This window comes from Medicago sativa, chromosome 3 (assembly GCF_051527215.1).
Source record: "Medicago sativa cultivar Bolivia chromosome 3, Bolivia_mono, whole genome shotgun sequence".
In the NCBI taxonomy this organism is placed as follows: Eukaryota; Viridiplantae; Streptophyta; class Magnoliopsida; order Fabales; family Fabaceae; genus Medicago; species Medicago sativa.
Window position 1 is genome coordinate 67,777,835 of NC_140751.1, and position 21,463 is coordinate 67,799,297.

At 31.4% G+C, this 21,463-nt stretch overlaps 1 protein-coding gene, 3 long non-coding RNA genes and 4 other non-coding genes across 8 annotated transcripts; 5 read left to right on the forward strand and 3 right to left on the reverse strand.

Annotated features, from left to right (window-relative positions):
• The first annotated feature begins 2,986 nt into the window (after positions 1-2,986).
• On the forward strand, positions 2,987-6,092 carry LOC146939438 (uncharacterized). Its single transcript, XR_015031651.1, has 2 exons — positions 2,987-3,290; positions 4,452-6,092. It is a non-coding gene; the product is annotated as an uncharacterized LOC146939438 (long non-coding RNA).
• LOC146939439 (small nucleolar RNA snoR77Y) lies at positions 3,223-3,305 on the forward strand. The gene has a single exon (XR_015033675.1). It is a non-coding gene; the product is annotated as a small nucleolar RNA snoR77Y (small nucleolar RNA).
• On the forward strand, positions 4,232-4,307 carry LOC146939440 (small nucleolar RNA U49). The gene has a single exon (XR_015033890.1). It is a non-coding gene; the product is annotated as a small nucleolar RNA U49 (small nucleolar RNA).
• Positions 4,455-4,614, forward strand: LOC146939441 (small nucleolar RNA snoR2/U65). Its single transcript, XR_015033881.1, has one exon. It is a non-coding gene; the product is annotated as a small nucleolar RNA snoR2/U65 (small nucleolar RNA).
• LOC146939442 (small nucleolar RNA snoR2/U65) lies at positions 4,988-5,147 on the forward strand. The gene has a single exon (XR_015033885.1). It is a non-coding gene; the product is annotated as a small nucleolar RNA snoR2/U65 (small nucleolar RNA).
• Positions 6,093-12,123: 6,031 nt separating the features above from the next.
• LOC146939443 (uncharacterized) lies at positions 12,124-12,699 on the reverse strand. The gene is made up of 2 exons (XR_015033446.1): positions 12,484-12,699; positions 12,124-12,382 (listed from the first exon to the last, which is right to left on the reverse strand). It is a non-coding gene; the product is annotated as an uncharacterized LOC146939443 (long non-coding RNA).
• Positions 12,700-16,497: 3,798 nt separating this feature from the next.
• LOC146939444 (uncharacterized) lies at positions 16,498-17,490 on the reverse strand. The gene is made up of 2 exons (XM_085757930.1): positions 17,026-17,490; positions 16,498-16,928 (listed from the first exon to the last, which is right to left on the reverse strand). The coding sequence occupies exons 1-2, from the start codon at positions 17,201-17,203 to the stop codon at positions 16,681-16,683; spliced, it is 426 nt and encodes a 141-aa protein (XP_085614056.1). The 5' UTR covers positions 17,204-17,490; the 3' UTR covers positions 16,498-16,680.
• Positions 17,491-20,230: 2,740 nt separating this feature from the next.
• Positions 20,231-20,859, reverse strand: LOC146939445 (uncharacterized). Its single transcript, XR_015033447.1, has 2 exons — positions 20,722-20,859; positions 20,231-20,617 (listed from the first exon to the last, which is right to left on the reverse strand). It is a non-coding gene; the product is annotated as an uncharacterized LOC146939445 (long non-coding RNA).
• Between the last annotated feature and the right edge of the window lie 604 nt (positions 20,860-21,463).

Below are 21,463 nucleotides of genomic sequence, written 5' to 3' on the forward strand. Positions count from 1 at the left end.
ATAAGGCAAGTACTAAATATAATTTGTACGAGGTGATATTGATTTCGGATTGAATGAGCAATCACAATTTTTTGGGGCAAAGTAGAAAATAAGGGTATAATAGTGAAAAAAAACAAATGTTGTATTAGTATTATAAAATGACAAATCTGTTTTTTTTGGGCAAAGTAGAAAATATATAAAAAAAAAAAAAAAAAGAGATACAAAGACGGGGAACATTAGTCCTAACCCAGGAATAACCCAAACGAGAATACAACATAATAAGTCAGTCCAAGTGGATCAACTCTAATCTACCTTAACCAAAATACACTAATCACAATCTATCCTAACCAAAATACACTAATCACATACGCAACCCAACGAATCCGCGTACGGGCGCGAAACCAGATTACAAAACAATATGAAAAGTGAAGATTGCATATAACAGTTAGAGTTTAAATAAAATGACAATTATTTTGAGCCAAAAAAAAAATGTTAAAAACAATTATTTTGAGACGAACAAGTTTGCATTTTTCCATATTGAATAACACACATTTTAACATTTTTGATTCTTTTTTAAAAATATTTAGGTTCTACAATAAAAATATTTAGGGAAATGTTCACGCTAGTTTATATAAAAATGACTAGTTTAACATTTTTGATTCTTTTTTTTTTAATGGCATAACATTTCTGATTCTGATAAAACTGTAAACATACTTTGAGAAGATTCTTCAAATCAGCTTTCACAAGAAACCTATGGTACAAACCATAGCTGAATGAATTATACATAATCTAGCACATATGGTAATCAAGAAACACACATATGAATTGTACCTGTGGTGAATGATGTAACTGAAGGAAGGTGAAAAGGTAAGTAATCAAAACCTTCTTCCACCATATGGAAGTAAAATGCAATGGCATCAACATAAAAGTCCGATTCTGCATACCCTGATATGAGTGAATTCCATGGAAATGCATACTTATCCATCCCTGTTAGTCTTAGTCATTTGATCAAATAGGTTGTGTGGGACAAGGTGGTGGAGTCCGTAGCAAGTTTCATATATTATGTTAGATTCAAAATAGATATATTTGAAATATGCGTAAAATAGAAAATAGATGTGTCTTTTCTAATTGTCAGAGAATTGGGTCCTCTCATGACATACTTTTGAAACCCGGACCGGCCGGTTGGACCGGTTCGACTGTGAACCGGTGGGTGACCGGTTCGGTTGACAGTTTGGATCGGTCATGCTATCAAACCGGCATGAACCGGAAAAACTCGCTATTTTTAATGAATTTATATATTAAAAAATGGGAAAACTGCCCCCAGTGGGAATGGATTAATGAATTTATATTTTTAATGAATTTATATATTAAAAAATGGGAAAACTGCCCCCAGTGGAATGGAACTGGCGTGCAGGCTGCCAACTAACCGAGGCGCTAAGCATAACCACTGCACCAGCAAATTTTTTGTGATATTTTACTTGATGTTATTGATTATATATATATTTAACACGACCAAATGCCACTTCAATTTACATTTTAATTTGTATTATGTCTTCCTCAAAAACAAAGAAGCTTGTATTTGCTATCTCTTTTTTTTTTATCTTTATAATATATTCTAAAAGTAAGTGTTTTTATTTTTGAGGGAAAAGTAAGTGTTTTTATTATTTTTTGATAAAGTGTTTTTAATTTACTTTGATATATATGTGTGTGTTTTTATCAAATAATTATGTCATAGTAGATGAACTTAAATTTAAAGAAAAAATTTCATAAATCGTCTTAATTTATCTATTTTTTTAACATTTATTTGTGTTATGCTTTTCTATATACCGAGTCATCTTATTTAATTCACAGATAAAAACTTTATAGAGACCAGGTGGTACGACCGAGTCATCCGATTTTTTCATGCGGTTCGACCAATGACTCAGTGGTTTGACCAATGACCCAGTGACCCACTACCCTTACCGAGTCGATGACCGGTCCGGTTTTTAAAATTACGCATAGAGTCGATTATAAGAATTAATCAGTTATTTCAGTTGCTCAGCTCTTATGGTCTTGATGTGGATTCCCTTACGTGTCTTTCGTTGTGCAGTAATAATCTTATGAACAAAACAGGAGATATCATATAAATATTTTAATTAGTAAGATTGGGAGTGTTGCCCCATCATAATGTGGTGAACTCGTAACAATTTGGTGTTTGATGGTATCCAACCCATAACCACAACTACGATTTCAACTGTTTATGCGCAATTGCAAGTTTTCTAGCATTCGACAATATTGTTTCAACCGCTTTAGTTAGGATTATTCATGAAGTATTGCTAGCAGCATGATGATAATGGTTCTTAATGTGGATAACATTGCTTTAACCAACCTAGGTAAAACAAGCTATGATGGATTGATTATGGATTTTGAGGGCAACTTTCAATTTGCCTTGTATGGTAGTGTGGGTTTGTCCAATATTTTGTATGCTGAAATTTTCGCCTTTATGATGATATACTCTCTTCATGTAGTTCATTTAGTGTTAAAAAAAAGTGTAAGGTTACACCACTATGCAAACCTCTTTGAACTCCTTGCTAAATTAAGTTCTAAATTCTAATCATTCAGAGACTCTTGTGATGGTACATCAACCATTACCGTGTCTATCCTCAGTCTCTTATATGAGTGTCCTTTATTAGGACATGGTTTTTTCTTTGTTTTTTTTCTTTTGTTTTTTTCTTCTCTCATGTAATACAAAAATAATGAAAATGTTAAATTTAAAATTCGAGGTTCACTTAAAAATAAAATAAAACTGAGATACAGTAAGAATAGCTTACAATAAATAGAGTTTGAGACACAAAATTTCATATATATTTAATTTAACTGATTAATTTAAGTAGGTGATAAGGGGTTTAAGTAGTCATTTTGGTGTGTAGGGTTTAAGTAACAATTTTATTTAACTCCGAGGAAGAAGAAGCCCAAATCCAAACCCGAACACTCTAATATAAATAGGAAGGCAAGACTCGAGAGAAGCAGAAAACCTATTTCATCAGCTCACCGTCTTTCGAATGAGCTCCGACCAGAGATGCTATGATTGGACCCAAATCCACAGTGCATGTCATTTGTTGCATATGAATTTGGGTCCCAAATTGGTGTCTCTTGTCACAGCTATCATTATGCAGAGCCGATTTATGCCATTGCATTTCTATGTATTATAATTTCTTATTTTGGATTTTTTTTTTATTGAAACTTTTGTTTGTTGTTTTAGTGAAGCCGATGATGACAAAATCAAATTGGAATTACCGTCTGAATAACTTTGATGAAAATTTCTTGCTGTGGTACTGAGGCTTCTAATTACTAATTTTTTTTTTCACTCATTTTTTCTGATTCGTAGTCTGATTAGCATTTATAATGTCATCATTATTATTGAATTGATATAATAATTTGCATTTTTTCATTATATAGTATTGGATTGATAAAACTCTGGTATGTGAGCATGTGTATTGATACATGAATCATATATTTATAAGGAGTAATTCAATGTGTTTAACTTGACTCATTCACGTTACGGATGAGATTAAGAAAGTTAAGATATATTGTGCATCCATTACAAGGAAGCTATGCGCCAATCATTTGATGTTTGGTTCTCCGGTCCTCTTTACGGCTTTGCGGATTATGTTAGACTCTATAACTAAGATTTAGTTCTAGTCTAACATAATCCATAAATTGGCTACATGGCTTCCTGTTCCGGGGCGTAATGCATAACAACCTTATAAGGGTAAGGAAGGAACCACAGTTTGTTAAGATTCCACCGATAGCTTAAATGCATATGTTCTAGATTGCTTAATATCTGATAACATAATTATGGGGTATCCAACCAAACTATTGTTTTTAGCAAGATATGTGGCCTCAGTGGCTCGGCGGTTCACCGATAAAACCAAGTTTTGAATGTCTTAAGTATATGTGTATTGTAAATAGATTTGATTTGTATATTCTATTATTGGTACAGTAGGCAGTTACTACAATGCAATCTGCCACACCACACTGTCGGTGTTTGGAGATCATTTGTTCTACACCTAGAAGATGTTCTTTGCATGTTGCAATTGTGTAAAATGGCAGTATGATGTGATATCTTTATCTTGCTTGTGTTCTATGTTGTGATGTATGTCTCAATGATTGTTTTCTTTGAATTATTTATTTATAGCTTTCTGCATGAGATTTGGTTTTACTCCTTTGTGATTGATCGTCTGTGATACTTACACGATAAGAAGTGTAAAGTACCATGTGAGGAAGATCTCCCAAAAATTAATAGGAAGTGCCGTATGAGTTATGACACTCTAAACAAAAGCTGTTATCATATTGCTGTTATCGGTTGAGACCATATTTTGTGTAGCTGTGTGTGAGATTTACAACAGATCTTCTAAGGGTTTTTCTTATATATCTTTACATATGCTTTTCCTTCCTTATTATTTTTTTTAAATCTTATTTTATTTATGTAGTTGGGTCTGATGCCACGTCTCTGGTAGCTATATATGAGCTCTGACCTTAGATGCTATGATTGGACCAAAACCAAGAGTGAATTCCATTTGTTTCGCATTCTGATAGGAATCTGCCAATCCTATATACTATGATTATGCAGAGCCGATTTGTGCGATTACATTTTTATGTATTATAATTTGTGACATTTGATCTTTTTTATTATGCGATAAGCTACTTATAATTCCTCAAACCATGATAGTTCATATATCATTCATTTGCAAGTCCATTGAAGGGAAGGTAAAATAAAATTCATTAGTAGTTCATGCTAATTTATTATATTATTCAGTGATGCGTCCACATGGAAACTAATTATCGGAGGGAGTATACCATGTCCGTATGTATCAATGGTTGTGTTGTTTGAATTATTTATTTTTAGCTTTAAAATTTAGAGCCTACTATCAATTATTGGTCGAGCTTTGGTTTTTACATCTCCCAAAAATTGATAGGAAGTGTTGTAGGACAATATTATGCTGTGCTGTGTTTGTGTTTTGAAACAGGTCTATTGGTCCATCTCTGGTAGCTATATATGAGCTCTGACCAGAAATGCTATGATTAGACCGAAATCAATAGTGCATGTCATTTGATTCGCATCTTGATAGGAATCTGCTGATCCTATATACTATGATTATGCAGAGCCGATTTGTGCGATTACATTTTTATGTATTATAATTTACAACTTCTGATCTTTTCATGATTCATTTTTTGGGTGTTTTGGGGTCACTAGTGGTGTGTTGTCTAGTGAAGCCAATGATGACAAAATCAAATTGGAATTACCGTCTGAATACTAATTTGTTGTTTATTTCCACTTAATTTTTAAAAAATACATGGTCCAATTAACATGTTTAATTTCATTATAATTATTATTATTGAATGTAATAATTGGTATTTTGGATGTCTAGCATAGGATTGGTAAAACTTTGGTCTTATTTGGAGTTTGAATTGGTTGTAAGAGGGAGTGATTTGTGGGTAATGTAAGAGGAAATTTTCAAGTGCTTCCCATCTCTATATAATTCTCTCAAACCAAATATAAGTCATTCTTTAAAAATGCTCTTCCAAGTATGTTATCGATGCTATCTTTATCGATTTGAGAGAGTACATTTCTGGTTATTTTCAATTTTTAAGTGACAGATCCTTGTTTAGATACTATCCAAGCTCAATGAGAAGTACCAATATTTTTTAAAGAGTATGCCCCTTTTATGGATGGAATGGAGTGGTGCAACTTCTAATTGATAAAAACTGATTTCTGTATCAGTTGTAAAGGTGATGAACGATACTGCGAGTAGCACACTGGAAACTGATATGTTACAGGGACTATGGTTATCACTTGCAAAATTAGGATTTAGAGTGATCATGGTTGAAGCATAAATGGTTTTACTTGGTTGGTTTGGAAATCTATGGCATATTGACGGTTGCAGACTTGTTGATTAACAGTTAGTATAACCAATTTGGCATATTAATGGTAGTAAAATCCATTTTACTAGATTGATAACAAACGCCTCCAGGCTCCAATTATTTGTGAAACAATTGAAGTTATGGCTCGGAAATGATTTTAATATTCAATTTAGGAGCCCAAACAAATTATAAAACATTTTCTATCTAAATGCATCCATGTCCAGGTTATGCAAAGAATCAATCTCAGTGGATATAAAAAAATGTAGAAAGTATTGCAATCATGAAAATAATATATGTATACTTGATCCAACTAAAATAAAGGAAGATAGGTGGCTTTTAGGCTGTGTTTGGATCTAGAGAAAGATAAAGGAAAGAGAGGTGAAGGGAAAGAAAGTTTGTGGAAAGGTTGTCTTTCCACGGTTTGGTTCCTTATAAGTGAGGAAAGAAAGTCTGATTTTAATGGGTCCCACACTCAAAAATCTTTCCACTCCAAGACGCGAAGAAACATGAGGGAAGGTAGGCAATTGTGTAAAATTACAATATGGCCATTGGATTAAAACATATCATCTATGCTATTTTTTTATCTTTTAATTAAATAAGCTTCCCTGAACCGTCACTTGGGTTTAGCATTTTTAATTCTAATTTATAATGTAATATATTTATAAATTACTTGTTTTTTAAAACGTTACTTATTTATATCTATAAATTATTTAAATTATATAAATAAATACTTAAAATATTATATCTATTATGTAGGGATATTTATGTCAATTTACGCAGGGGTCGCGGTTTGAATTCCAGACACTCTATGGACAAAAAAAAAAAAACTATGTACCATTACAAATAACTAAATTATATATTTTGAAAATTTAATAAAATGTTTTATTTATTTTTCTACAAATAAATAAATGATTTATTTAACTATAAAGAATTAATGAATATTTTTTTCACGGTAATAGTTGAAATTTTCGTTATAAAGATGTTGTGAATAACTGTTATATTAACTCTTTTTTTATAAAGGTTGTCTTTTAAAGGATTTTTTTACCATTAGCTCAACTCTTTGAATTAAATTAAAAACCACCAGATGCTAGAGTGTACTTTTTTACAAAAATAAAAAAAAAACATATTTTATCCTTAAACATACTTTTTTACAAAAAGAAAAATTACTATATGCATGACAGCAAAGAAACATATTTTTTTGAAATAAAGCATTATTATACATATTTTATCCTTAAACATATTTAATAGTGCTTTATTTCAAAAAAAATATATATTAGTACTTTGCTGTCATGCATATAGTAATTTTTCTTTTCGAAAGTTTATTTAGGCAGCACCCATACGGTAACAATTAAATTATTTTCTAATCTAATTTGCATTATAATACCAAAATATACTAAGGGAATAACAATCTTTTCATTATAAAATAAGACGGAGGATGTTTTTGAGGAAATTCTAAACTAAAGATATAAGTTTTTTTTTTTTTAGGGGTAAACGAAAGATATAAGTTATTAACGTATTGAATTTTTTACAATATGTTAAGGAAATGACAAATTATTCACTTTTATCAACAACAACAACAACAAAAATCACTCATTCTTCATTATTAAATATAACATTTTATTCTAATTTAATTATTGATAATTCTAAAGTATATAGTGTAAATTGATTTCATAACGAACAAATCTATACTATATCTTATGTTCTTGCAAAATTATATCCATTGAATTTTTGAACTCATAAAACTTTGGTAGATAATGGACTTGTGTATGGGTACACAAGTTGTTTTGTGTACCCTAAAAGCCACCGGGAACTTAACAACATTTAGTTTAATAATAGTCTAAAATCGACCCTTCTAGTTCCTCCATATACTAACTTGTAATGCATAAAGCAAAACTTCTAATCGTTCACATGAATGGTGCTCTTTTGGTTTCCGGTGCTAACCAAGCGATCATAGGTTTGCGAGAATTATGTTTTTTTTAAGAAAATGTGTAACCTCTGACTTTAGCGCATCAGAAAACGTTATTGGGTGTCCATAAGCTCATTACCGCATTTAACTTAAGGGAAAAGACCAAAATGTGTAACAAAGAGAACTTAAGGGACTAAAATAAATCAAATTTTAGTTAAGGGACCAAAGCGATACTACCTAAATAGTTAAGGGACTAAAAATGCAATTTAGCCTTATTAGTATATAGTTAATCTCCTCTCTAATGTTTTAAACCCACCGATGTGGGACAATTTTATTTTCTCTAACTGTGTTAGGTAGAGTAGAAATAGAAAAGAGAGAGTGAAGGAAGAGAGAAATTGGAGAGAGATAGTGAAATTATCCTGTTTGGTGGTGAAGAAAAATAGGGAAGAGAGACTAAAAACATGTGGGTTCCACAAAAGATTCTTTCTCCTTAAAACTGAGAAGAAATGGAAGAGAGCAATATTATATTTGTGTGTTTCCTGTTGTACCATTCTGTCAATTCCATTAATTTAGCTTAAAGTGATTTTTTTTTTAAAGAAAATCTGAAATTGAGTTTTAAAAAAGTGCAGTGTTAGTCTTTTTTTTCATAAGTATTCTTAATTTATAGAATTTCACGTTACATACATAGATATTTTTTTTTCTTACAAAATAAATGTATGCACCTACTGATTTACAATTTTTTAATATATTTCATTGTTTATTTTATTAAAAAAGATATAAATTCTATTTAATTAAAATAAGTAGTCGAATTAATTAATTAAGTGTATTTAAATAAAATAATAAATTTATTTTGTTGAAAATGTTATTTAACATAGGGGCATTGTAGTACTTTTCAAAATAGGTAATACTTCACTCTTCTCTATTTCTTCTCTCTATCTACTATACCAAACAACCCCTCAAATCTTGTAATATCCCGCTCTTTTATGTTGCGATGTAATACCTGTTAACGATAAAATACGCGTGTTTAAGGTTAAGGGCAATTTTGGTAATTGAGCTTGAGGAGTATTTAAGGACTTTAAGTCCCAAAATACTCATTTGTTTCAAAACTTCTTCTCTCTAGGTTTTGAAGAAATATTGCTCTCTTCCCTCTCTAGAAAATCGGTTCCCATCTCTCCCAAATCCATTCTTTACTTGTGTTATCTCCTTTAAGCAAGCATCTATGCGAGGAATAAGTAATTCTTGATGGAAACCAACTAAGAGAACTTCATGCAAGCTTCCTCTATTTGATCTCTTCATATCTAGGGTTTTGGTATAAGCTTAGAATACTTGAGTTTCACTTCAGTTCTTGCAAGGTGAGTTCTTAGATAGTTAACCCTCCTTTGGTTTGAGATTTCTTAGTGTGGAAGTAAAGAATTTATGCTAGGTTTATATGTTATGCTTTTGATACCCTAAAACCAATTCTTAATGATTAGTTGCTAATATTGCCATGGAATAAGTTTATTATTGTTTCTATATGTTGCAGGATGTTTTGGTGCATTGCAGGATCAATTTGGATGACTTTTGGGTCAAAAATTGCAAATTTTACACCACAGACCTGAAGAAACTCGCTATTAGCGAAACAATTTTGCTAATAGCGAGATTCACAGGATGCTACCCAGAAAAAGTCGCTATTAGCGAAACTGTCTGGAATGGCCAGCATGCTTTTGGCCTGTTGGCCCATTCTGGGGTCGGTGGTGCATTCTGAAACCTTTCTTTCATCGTTTTATAACTTTATAACCTCAAAACAACATCTAGGCAATGCACATAACATCAATTGATTCATGAAATGAAAATCATGGCAATCTTAGCTTAATTAGCAAGAACGACTTATGAGATTTTTACTCGAAACATTATGGGGTAGAGATGAATTAAGCAAGGGAAGGAACATAGAGCCTCGGCATAGCTTGTCGAGAATAGAACGTCATCATAGAACCTATGTATGATAAGATGTGAAACGATTAGTTTAATCTATTCACTAAGAAAGTATAAGTAAGACGTAGGTGTCGTGTCTTTTGTGATTCACACTAGGTTGGATCTCAATGGGTTTCCATTAGGTGAAACGGGATAAGCTTCGCAAGAGGGGCCCGTACGACACTGAGGGAGTTTCGATGTACCTTAGATAGGTTTTCATCGGTTAGATAGGGATTGTGCTCGGGATTACTCCACCTCGGGGCTCTCCGTAAAAATGAACTCAGATAATGTTATTGTTCAATGCTAACCTCTAACTTAATGAATACGACTATGTACGTTATGATGTTAGACATCAGAAAGTTATGAAGATTACCGAGGACGATCTTAGGTTTTCCTAATCATCCGGTTTAGAATCGTGTCATGAATATGTTAAGTTTCAGCCTTGATGCATTAGCGTATCTCGGTATAGAGATCTTAGGTTCCCTTGATCGCCATGATACGTAAGTTGTAAGTTAAACCTATGTCAATATGATGTAATAGCGACGGTTCTAGTATGCACCACCGTCTAGGCAAGCATGTCCACACACGTATAATCAACTGTCAGGTTGTATTGTAGACACGCGGTAACCGTAGGTTTTTCCCTGAGGTTACCTATAGCTTATGATTAGGTAGAACTCACTTGACATTATGGCTCATCCCTCTCCTTCTTTGTTCAGGTTCACAGGTTTCTCGAGGCAAAGGTAAAGAGAAAGCTTTGGATTGAGCGTGTTTATGTCTTTCTACTTGATGCATATGTTATATTATGTGATGTGTTGTATTGAACTTTGTAATGAAGTTTCGTTCGACTATCTTTGTGTAAATAATGTAACATAAGACTCAAGTTGGCTTGTATCTAAACTCTCGACTGTTGTCGTTTCTGTATTGTATAATTAATGTATCTAATATCAATTTTAACGCATTTATTGAATATTCTAGACACTTTCAATTTGGGTGTTACAAATCTACTCTATTTCTCACATACTTCTCTCTTCTCATACTCTCTCTCACCTATTTCTCTCTTCACAATTTCTTTTCCAAACCAAATACACCCTAAAAGCTTAGACTAGAGAAAACTCTATTTTGTTAACTTTTAGGGTTAAATATGTTTTTGGTCCTTATAAATATATCAACTTTTTGTTTTAGTCCCTCTAAAATTTTCCTTCAACTTTTAGTCCCTCAAAAATTTTCCATTTTCACTTTTGTTCCCTCCTTTAAAGTAAACTCATATGTAGAATTCATATTTTTGAATACAATTTTGCAGAAAAATTCATAATATTATAAGAATCCCTCCTAAAAATTTTTAGAATTTTTTAACAAAATATAAATTTAATATGAATTTTTATATTTTTTATGGTTAAAAATTCATATTAAATTTATGTTTTGTTAAAAAATTCTATTTTTTTTTGGGAAATATTTTTACAATATTCTACACATTTCTGCACAATTTCATTAAAAAAAAATACTAAAATTAACTTAAAAATAGGGACCAAAAGTAGTGATTGAAAATTTTATAGGGACTAAAAGTTGAAGGAAAATTTTAGAGGGACTAAAACGAAAAGTTATTATATTTATAGGGACCAAAAACATATTTAACATGTGGATTTTTTTCAACGTTTGTTCATGTAAATGAGACTATTCTTATTTTATTATGCTAGTTGTTGGGGATATTTCTTTTTTTATGTTGGCGTGTGATTTATTAATTTTAATTAGATAAGACTTAAAATTATTATTAGAATATACCACGAGCTAAACAACATATCGACTATGTATACTCTCATGTATTTAATTTTTCGAGAGTTGCATATATCCATCTCTATACCATGTATGTATTGAAACGAACTGCGAACTAAATGACTATACAAACAACCCAAAATAAAAATACAAGTACATACATACATACATACATATATATATATATATATATATATATATATATATATATATATATATATATATATTATCAAGTCAACTCATACACATACATACATATATACATATATTATTGAGTCAACTCATAAACCAACTGAGTCGAACTACATATAGCTCAAGTTCAGGTCATTTATTTAACGAACTTAATTTTCAGCTCAAGTTCAATTCGTTTGGTTCATGAACCAAGTTCAACGAGCAAATTATTGAGTCGAGTTCCGAACTATATTCGATTTGGTTTGACTCATTGCTAACCTTATTTCCAATATTAAGAGAGAGAAAGACAATTTAATTAATTTTATTTTTTGCCTTATTTCATTTGATTATGATCATCTTAGCGTACACATCTATAATTTCAAGGTATGTGAAAATATAAAATAAAAAGAAAAAAAAATTCAAATTATCGGGTGCCAAGGCAATAACTAAATGATCAATCATGGAATTTTGTAGTAGAATTTTATGGGAACATTGCTCATATACATGCACAAAAGCCCTCTTTTTTGGTAAAGAATAAAAATTTTGGTTTTAAACACTTTGGTTCGAAAGGATACTCACACAACTCATTTGGGCAACCATTGGCATTTTTACATCTAACACGATCTATTGTAATGTGTGGTTTCAAAGGAAACTCACACATCTTGTTTTGGCAACCATAGCCTTCTTTACATTTAACACAACCTTTGTAATGAAAAAAGAGAGTAAATGAATGTTAGTTGAATGTGATAAAATATTATGTAGGAAGTATTTAAGGAAATTCTAGAAGGAAAAATATGACTAACCTTCAACGTTCATTACAACAAGAAATAGGGAAATAAAGATAATTATAACACAATCATACTTCACAGTTTCAACCATATTTTTCCCTATGAAATAGAATATGTTCTTATCACTTTATCATTTATAAAGCTCATCATCTTCTTACATACATTGAATAGCTTTTAGCGTTTATGAAGTGGAAAGAAAATGTCTCTTAAACACAACAAATGGTTTTGTTTGTCTGGTAAGAAAATGTCTTTAAAACACAACGAATGGTTTTGTTTGTCCCCTTAGCATGCTTAGAAAGTTTATCCTCTCTTTCCTAAATTTAAATTCATTAGTTATTTATACTACCTGCGTCCCTTATTATAGGACCCTTTTAAAAAAAATTCTTGTCCCTTATTATAAGACCCTTTTGATATTTTCAAGTACATTAATTATTTTACAAAATTACCCCTATTTACTCTACATATTTTTTTGAAAAGCAATAAATTCTTTTTTTCTTTGATGAAAGAACAGCAATAAGTTTAGTGGGAAAAAAGAGTGATTCCAAATTTTTGTAGAAAAAAAAAGAAAAGAAAGGGAAAGGTTATTCACGTTTCAATTTTTTGTGCCGTTTTCCAACTAGTCTACATTCAATATACAAGGTTCATTCATGTTAATTTTCAGTAATGGGGACAATGATAAATTAATTTGGTGCATTATTCAAGTTATTCAAGTAGCAGTGGGTAATTAATATAGGAAAATAATTAATTGTGATTTCAATTATTAGAAGGGTAAACATGGAAAAAAATATCATTTGTCGACAAATTTAACACAATAATCAACTTTCTTAAAAATCGTATTTTTTCTAAAAGGGTCTTATAATAAGGGACGGAGGTAGTATACAATATAGGTCGCTGATGTTGCAAGTTTCGTAGCATGGCCTAGCAGTAGAAAGTAAAAGTAGAAGGTCTTAAAATGAGTGGCATGTCTTCTGTCTAACTCCTAGCTCGCACTCGCTTTTACCATTTTTTTTAAAGTATTAATTTTACAAAGTTACTCTTATAAAAATGGAGGTTCCTGAGAATCGAGATCGAACTTGAACCATTTAGGTGAATTAGATTCTGCTTAAGGCACTTTGTTGTAATACTTTATGTATCACAACCTCACTTTTTTAATATCCGTTCCTACGAATCTGGAGGCTCAGTTCTGTAAGTGAAAAGAGGTCCGTAATAAAATAAAAATGTATATTTTTTTAAAACAAAGTTCTATTTAAATTTTCTAAAAGATAAATATAAGATGTCGTATATATGCGATATATCCAAAGGTGAAAATCACTACTGTATACATGAGGAACCTCAAACCACCCTCCCAAAAAACACCCACCTAACATCAAAAGCAAGATGACTCAATTCTAATAGGCTTAAAACAAGACAACAGAAGAGGAGAAAGAAATCAAAGCGGGGAAGAACAAACACTTTCAATTAATATATTAATAACATTTAATTCAACATTAGTACTACTGGACTATAACTTTTTTTTTTGAGACCCATACCTTGGAGATATCCGGTTCCATTGAACTTTTTGCACACCCTAAATTCCTGTCCTGTTAATATATATAGTATTTTAATTTGCATCATAGTTCATTTGAAATTCTAACCACACCCAAATTGAATGTCGGGGTCCTCCCCTGATTGAAGTAAATAAATATATTGTGCTTGTCCTTTAAGAAACGTAGTAAAAAAGTTTTTTTTTTCCTTTCAAAAAATAAGTCACATGAGAAACTTACCAATCATAGAAATTAATTCTTATTTTGCCAAGATCTTTTATTTTCAAACCTTCGCATATCAGAAAAGGGAAACTCTTAAAAGAGGTAGTATACTATTGTTGAATTTCATGAGTTCTAGATTATAGCAAATCTTTAGCTAATAGTCTAGATAACACGCGTTGTTGATTACAATCATATACTCCTTCCGTTTTAAAATAAGTGTCGTTTTAGGTGTTTACACACATATTAAGAAATGCAATGATTAAGAGAAAGAGAATGGTTATTTTACCAAATTATCCTTATTAACTATTGGTTAGTTTTAAAAGTAATACTTTGGAAGTAATGTGCATAGTATTAATTGGAGGGTACAATTGAAAAGAAAAAGTTATTATTGCATTGGAAACTGAAAGCGACACTCATTTTGAAACAATTTTTTTTGGCTAAAGCGACACTCATTTTGAAATGGAGGGAGTACTTTATTGAGAAATGATATTTGTACAACCACTTTTTGAAAAATTTTGTGACAACTTTCTCTCTCATACTCACATCATGTTTTTACTTTCTCTCTATATTGCTTTGGTTTTTGTGTCAATACCTATTTTTCTTTGTAAAATTATGGTTGTCCCAAAAGTTGTCAATCAAATGGTTGTTCAAATAACACAACTCTACTTTATACTCCCTCCGTCTCTAAATTATAGTTGTTTAAGGTTTGTGCACGATTATTTAGGAAATGATTAATTGTGTTGACTTCAACAGTAAAATTAATATCATTTACTAAAATACCCTTATTAATTGTAGTTAGTGGAATAGTTAAGTTGGATGAAATTCAATAAATAAGGGTATAATGATGAAAAAATAATAAATGTTGCATTGGTATTGTAAAGTGACAGTTATTTTGAGAGAAAAAAAATACTAAAGAAATTATTATTGTGAGACGGAAGGAGTATTAGAGAAGAATAAAATCAAACTATATAGATGGATCAGTTCAAACATAGATATTAAGGGTTATGCTACAAGGCCACTTTTAGCATCTTTCTTAAAATTAATTATACCATCACAAACTTTTTTTTTTTGGTCAGGTAGCCTAGTGGCTAGAATTCACCTTATAAGGTGAATAAACATAAAAAAATAAAAAGATTGGTAGATCTAGCTCTCACCAGAGGTGAAGTCTATTCAATAACAAAGTTTTTTTTTTTGACAAATAATTAATAACAGTTAAAAATTATTACTTACATCAAAATCAATTTTGACCAAATGCAAAATTCATGTTTTTTTTTTCTTCTTCCATATATTCCTTTCATTGAAGCCAATTCTATTTGAGGTACTATTATAAAACATTTTCTATCTAAATGCACCCATGTCCAGGTTATGCAAAGAATCAATCTCACTGGATATAAAAAAATGTAGAAAGTAATGCAATCATGAAAATAATGCATGTATACTTGATCCAACTAAAATAAAGGAACATAACAGCGTTTATTTTAAGGGAAATGTTAAAAACTGCTTTCTGAGCATTTGTTAAGGATTTTAAATGTTTGTGTAATCATTTTATTAGATATTAAAAACTTTTGACATTTTAAAAGAATAATTATTTAATTTAATACTCTCTTCGTCCCATAATACTAGAAATAGTTGAGCTTATTGCGCATGTCAATGCATAATTTTGAGCTTAAATATCTTGAAAATTTGATATTTTGAAAACACTCATCTTATATGATAATACATAGGTTCCTTTTTAATTGTCACTTTTTGACATTTTACATAAACCAAGACAATCAATAATTGTTTCTACTTTTGATGCAATAAGTTATACTTTTAGTATAATAACCTTATTAATTTAACATCTCATTTCATATATTTCTCTCTCCGCAATAAATAACAAAGGATAATAATGGTAAAACAACATTTAATGATGCATTGAACTTTGAAATTGACAGTTAAATAGGAACAAAAAATTTCTCCAAAAGAGACACTTAAAAAGGAACGAAGGGAGTATTATTTATCTTTGTATATTAGTAGAAAAATATGGTCAAAGTAAGTTCGGTCAAAATTACATATTTTCAAATGGGTCATCCATTACAGAATGGAATGAGTATGTTTAAAGAATGTCCCGAGAACAATCGTTAAGAAGACCCCCTATGACCCATAGTTTAATAGTAGTAATAAAGTCTAAAACTGACCCTTCTTGTTCTTCCATTATACTACTTGTCTAACAGAAAAGATAACTTTTCATTTAAAAGAAAAAAAACGCTCCCTTTGATTTTGTCTTTTTGATAAAGTAAGTAAATTCTGGAACATAGATATGAACCATTGATAACCTTTTCAGCATCCACATGACAAAATTGACAGCTTAATTTGTCGTTTTCCAAGAAAGAATAAGAAAAAACTAAAAGAATCTACTATTATAAGCTATTTTATGCTACTATTATCCATTAAATTAAACATTTAAATGTAACAACAACACAATAAATCAAGAAGGAGAAAATAAGGATGTTTTGAAATGTCGAATTTTTTTGATACAATTTTGTGCCCTCTCAAGAACCAAATCAACCCTATCTTTTCTCTTATTGTTTCTTCTACTAGGGCAATCCTTGATGACAACACTCTTGGGAGATTCCAGCTCGGACCTTTCAGCACCCTTCTTACCCTTCTCCAATACTTGTTCTCTCTCTGGTAAAGAATGTTGTATACTCTTTATATGCTCCAAGCTTGTGGATTCTGCATTACAAGAATAGAATAAAACAACCTCAAAAACCATGTGTAGCAGCACAATAATAACAATAAAAAGATGAAAAAGAAGAAGAAGAAACGAAACCTTCAGTATCTAAGAAAGCAGCGAGGGAGGTGTTGTATTGTGGAAGGGGGTGAGAATAGGAATAAGAGTTTTGAAGATGAGAGATGAAAGACTTAAGTTCATGCTTGAGATAGTCATGTTGATTAGGGTAAAGGGTTTCAAGCATCTCCAACTCTTCCTTTGCTTGCTCTAACTCCATTTAATAATGTTAAGCTTGCTAGTGTGTGTGAATTGTGTTTGATTCTTCCACTCCTTTTGTTTTAAATGCTCATAAATTAAAATAAGATTAGTACTATATTTTTTTTGACTAAAAAAATAAAATGTGAGATGATGGAAGTGGAACAGAAAGCAGAAAAAGGGGAGGGAAAAAAACAAAACATCATTTCATTGGATTGGGTTACTGGCGTTGGGATTTTAGACGTTGTAAAGTTATGTCTGTTTTGGTTGGGTTTCCAACGTTTGTTTGATTTTATTCATTGTTACTATTTGGTGGAGAATTGAATAGTTGGTCAGTGAGAAATAGGACTAGACATTAATTCCAGGGATTATACTTATCTAAACTTGGTTCTTGTCTATTCACTGACCAGGCACTTGAAAACATTATGTCTCACTATTTCCCAATACAAAATTCGGAACCACCCACGTCCCACAATTCAATTTCAGCGCGTTTTTTCCCTTAAAAATAAATAAATTGTCAGCGCGTTTTTTTTTTTTTTAAATCGGTTTAGTAAACGGTGAATTCTAGGGTGAGGAATCAATTAAGACCCTCACCGGTGGACCACTTAATTTGAGCGTTAGATTAAAGTAAGACTATGTGATACTGATAGTCATTATCACACCGAATCCAAGTTATTTCTCTCCCCCTTACTCTCTTTCAACCGCTTGAAAGATTTATTGATGTCTGCCGAGTGCCTCTTTCTCTTATTGCCGAGTAACTTTAACAATGGATGAGCTTTTGTATTGCAAAGATTGTGAATTTAGTATATTTTTTGTTTTTAATTTTTGTCCTACCATTTTATTTCACAGAAGAATCAAATTTTAGGAATGTACATTTCAAGTTTAAGATATGATTTTAAAGCTTAAAGCTTCGGGATTAGAGACAATTTTTAGTAAGCAACAACAAATTTTGCAGGATGAATTTGGAGGATTATAGCATGAGAAACTAATAGAAAAGATAGTCAAAACAGGATGAACATTTTATTATCAATGATGTTGGTTTTCATCAGTGCAGTGCATGAAGGGAAACGTGAACACAGAGAAGAGAGAACAGGGAGAAAAATCCAGTGTGGTGATAAGTAATGAAATCATATAGACATATTTAATCTAACGGTGGAATAAAGTGATACACCGGTGAGGGACTTAATTGATCCCTCACCCTAGAATCCACCTTAGTAAACACTCACAAAATAAAATGAAAAATATTTAAGTACACGTGAATGGAATTTTTTTTTGAAAGAGAATTGATTTAATCTCCTCTGGATTTTCTTCTAGCTATCCCAATTGATGGGTTAGGTCAGCATATGTCACCAGTGGAGTACCATACTATCCTTCGATATCGTCTTATGATTCCACTGTTTCTTATTGATGAGGTGTGCCCTGTTTGTCGTAAGGCATGTCTAGATACTTTTGGGGAGCATGCCGTTCATTGTAAGGAGCTTCCAGGCCTTTAAGTACATGCATGACTTTGTTAGGGATGTACTTTTCGATATATTCAGGCGGGCGGGAGTATCAGTGAAGAAGGAGGCGCCAGTGAACTTTCTGACTGACCCACTAGATAGAAGATCGACACTTAGGCCTGCGGATGTTATGGTGTACGGATGGGTTGGAGGAAAACATGCATGTGTGGATTTGACTGGGGTTTCACCACTTGTGGGTTTAGGGGTCGGGGCTTTTACGGTAGGACAAACAGCCCTAAAAGCTGCGTCAAGCAAAGTGGCCAAACATGAGAAAGCGTGTGCTGACAATCAACATGTTTTATACCATTTGCTTTTGACACTTTCGACTTCCTAGCATCAGAGGCTGTTGACCTTCTACATAGAGTCCAAAGGGTTATGCATAACAATGTTATATCTCATAGGTTCATGAATGTTGTGTTTGCGAGGATTGGTTTTGCCATCCAAAAAGGTCTAGCGGCGCAGTTTGTTGTCCGCTTACCTCCTATTCATGTATGGTGAAAAGTGCAACAAGTCTCTTATATAAAAAAAAAAATCTCCTCTCAATTGTTCTAAACCTGCCGATGTGGGACATTTTTATTTTCTCTAAAAGCTTAGACTAGAGAAAACTCTATATGTTGTTAACTTTTAATGTGATTTTTTTTTCAATGTAATTTATTTTTGTAAATGTGACTACCCTTATTTTATGATGTTAATTGTTGGGCATATTTCTTTTTTATGCTGGCGTGTCATTTATTAAATTTTAATTAGACAAGACTTGCTTAAAATTGTTATTAAAATATACCACGAGCCAAATAACATATCGACTATGCATACTCTCATGTATCCAATTTTTCAAGAGTTGCATATCGTATATCTATCTATACCATGTATGTATCGAAACGAAGTGCGAACTAAATAACTATGCAAACAACCCAAAACAAAAATCCAAGTACACCAAAAACTAGTGTGTGTCTATATATATATATATATATATATATATATATATATATATATATATATATATATAGGGATTTGCTAGAACACACCCACTAGTTTTTATGTGGGAGTGTTTTAGCAAGCTACACCTTAAGGTGTATTTAACTACTTTTTAGTTATAACTTGCTAAAACACACCTTCTAAAAAATAAGTGGGTGTATCCTAGCAAATGCCTATAGGAGTTGCTAACATACACCCACTTATTTTTTAGAAGGTGTGTTTTAGCAACATTCACCTTAAGGTGTATTTAACAGCTTTTTAGTTATATCTTTGCTAAAACACACCTTAATAAAAACTAGTGGGTGTATCCTAGCAAACCCCATATATATATATATATATATATATATATATATATATATATATTATCGAGTCAACTCATGAACCAACCTAGTAAACTAGATATAGCTCAAGTTCAGCTCATTTATTTAATGAACTTAATTTTTAGCTCAAGTTCATCTCGTTTGGTCCATGAACTAAGTTTAACGAGCAAATTGTTGAGTCGAGTTCTGAAATATATTCGATTTGGTTCGATTCGTTGCTAACACTATTTCCAATATTAAGAGAGAAAAGGACAATTTAAATAATTTTATTTTTTGCTTTATTTTATTTGATTATGATCATCTTGGTGTCCAAATCCATAATGACAAGGTTTGTGAAAATATAAAAAGAAAAAATTCGAATTATCGGGGTGCCAACGCAATAACAAAATGACCGCTCATGGAATTTTGCAGCAGATCAATTTTATGGGAACCTTGCTCATACACATGCACAAAAGCCCTCTTTTGTGGAAAAGAATAAAAAATAAGGTTTTAGGCACTTTGCAAACCAAGGAACCTCACACAAGTTGCCTTCACAACCAGAGTCTTCTTTACATTTAACACGATACGTTGTAATGTGTGGTTTCAAAGGAAAGTCATACAACTTGTTTTGGCAACCATAGTCTTCTTTACATTTAACACGACCTGTTGTGTTGTAGTGAAAAGAGTAAATGAATGTTAGTTGAATGAGATAAAATATTATGTAGGAAGTATTTAAGGAAATTCTAGAAGGACAAAAAATGGATTACCTTCAACATGCATTGCAGAAAGAAATAGGGAAATAAAGATAATTATAACACAAACAAACTTCATAGTTTGAACCATATTTTTATCTTATGATGTATGAAATAGAATATGTTTTTATCACTTTATAATTTATAAAGCTCATCCTCTTCTTACATACATTGAATAGGTTTTAGCGCTTATGAAATGGTAAGATAATGTCTCTTAAACACAACAAAAGGTTTTGTTTGTCCCCTTAGCACACTTAAAAAGTTTATCCTCTCTTACCACCAAACTACATAAATATATTGTGTTTCTCCTTTAAGAAACGTAGTAAATAAGCAGGGACGGACCCACCATAAGGTATGGTGTGGCAGCTGTCACACCAGATTATTGCCCAATAATTGTTTTTAATATATGAGACCGAAAAACTAATATATATCATATATTTCGATAATGTTCACCATTTAATGCATGACCCATCGGTAGATTGTCCTTTAATCAGAGTTGTGTCAATGGTTCAATTCCCAGCACCTCGATATTTTTAATTGAGCGATTTTGTCTTCATTTAATGTTTGCCATTAAATGTAATTTTTAAAAAACAAAAAAATTGATTTTGGAAATTAAAAGAAAGGGAAAAACAAGAAATTTCTTGAGGGGTTTAAGCAACGCATGTTAACAAACTGAAAACATACCTGCACTTTGAAAGTTAATTGTTGTGAATTCGATGATAAATCATACCAATAACAAACTTGATGTGTGGAGCAA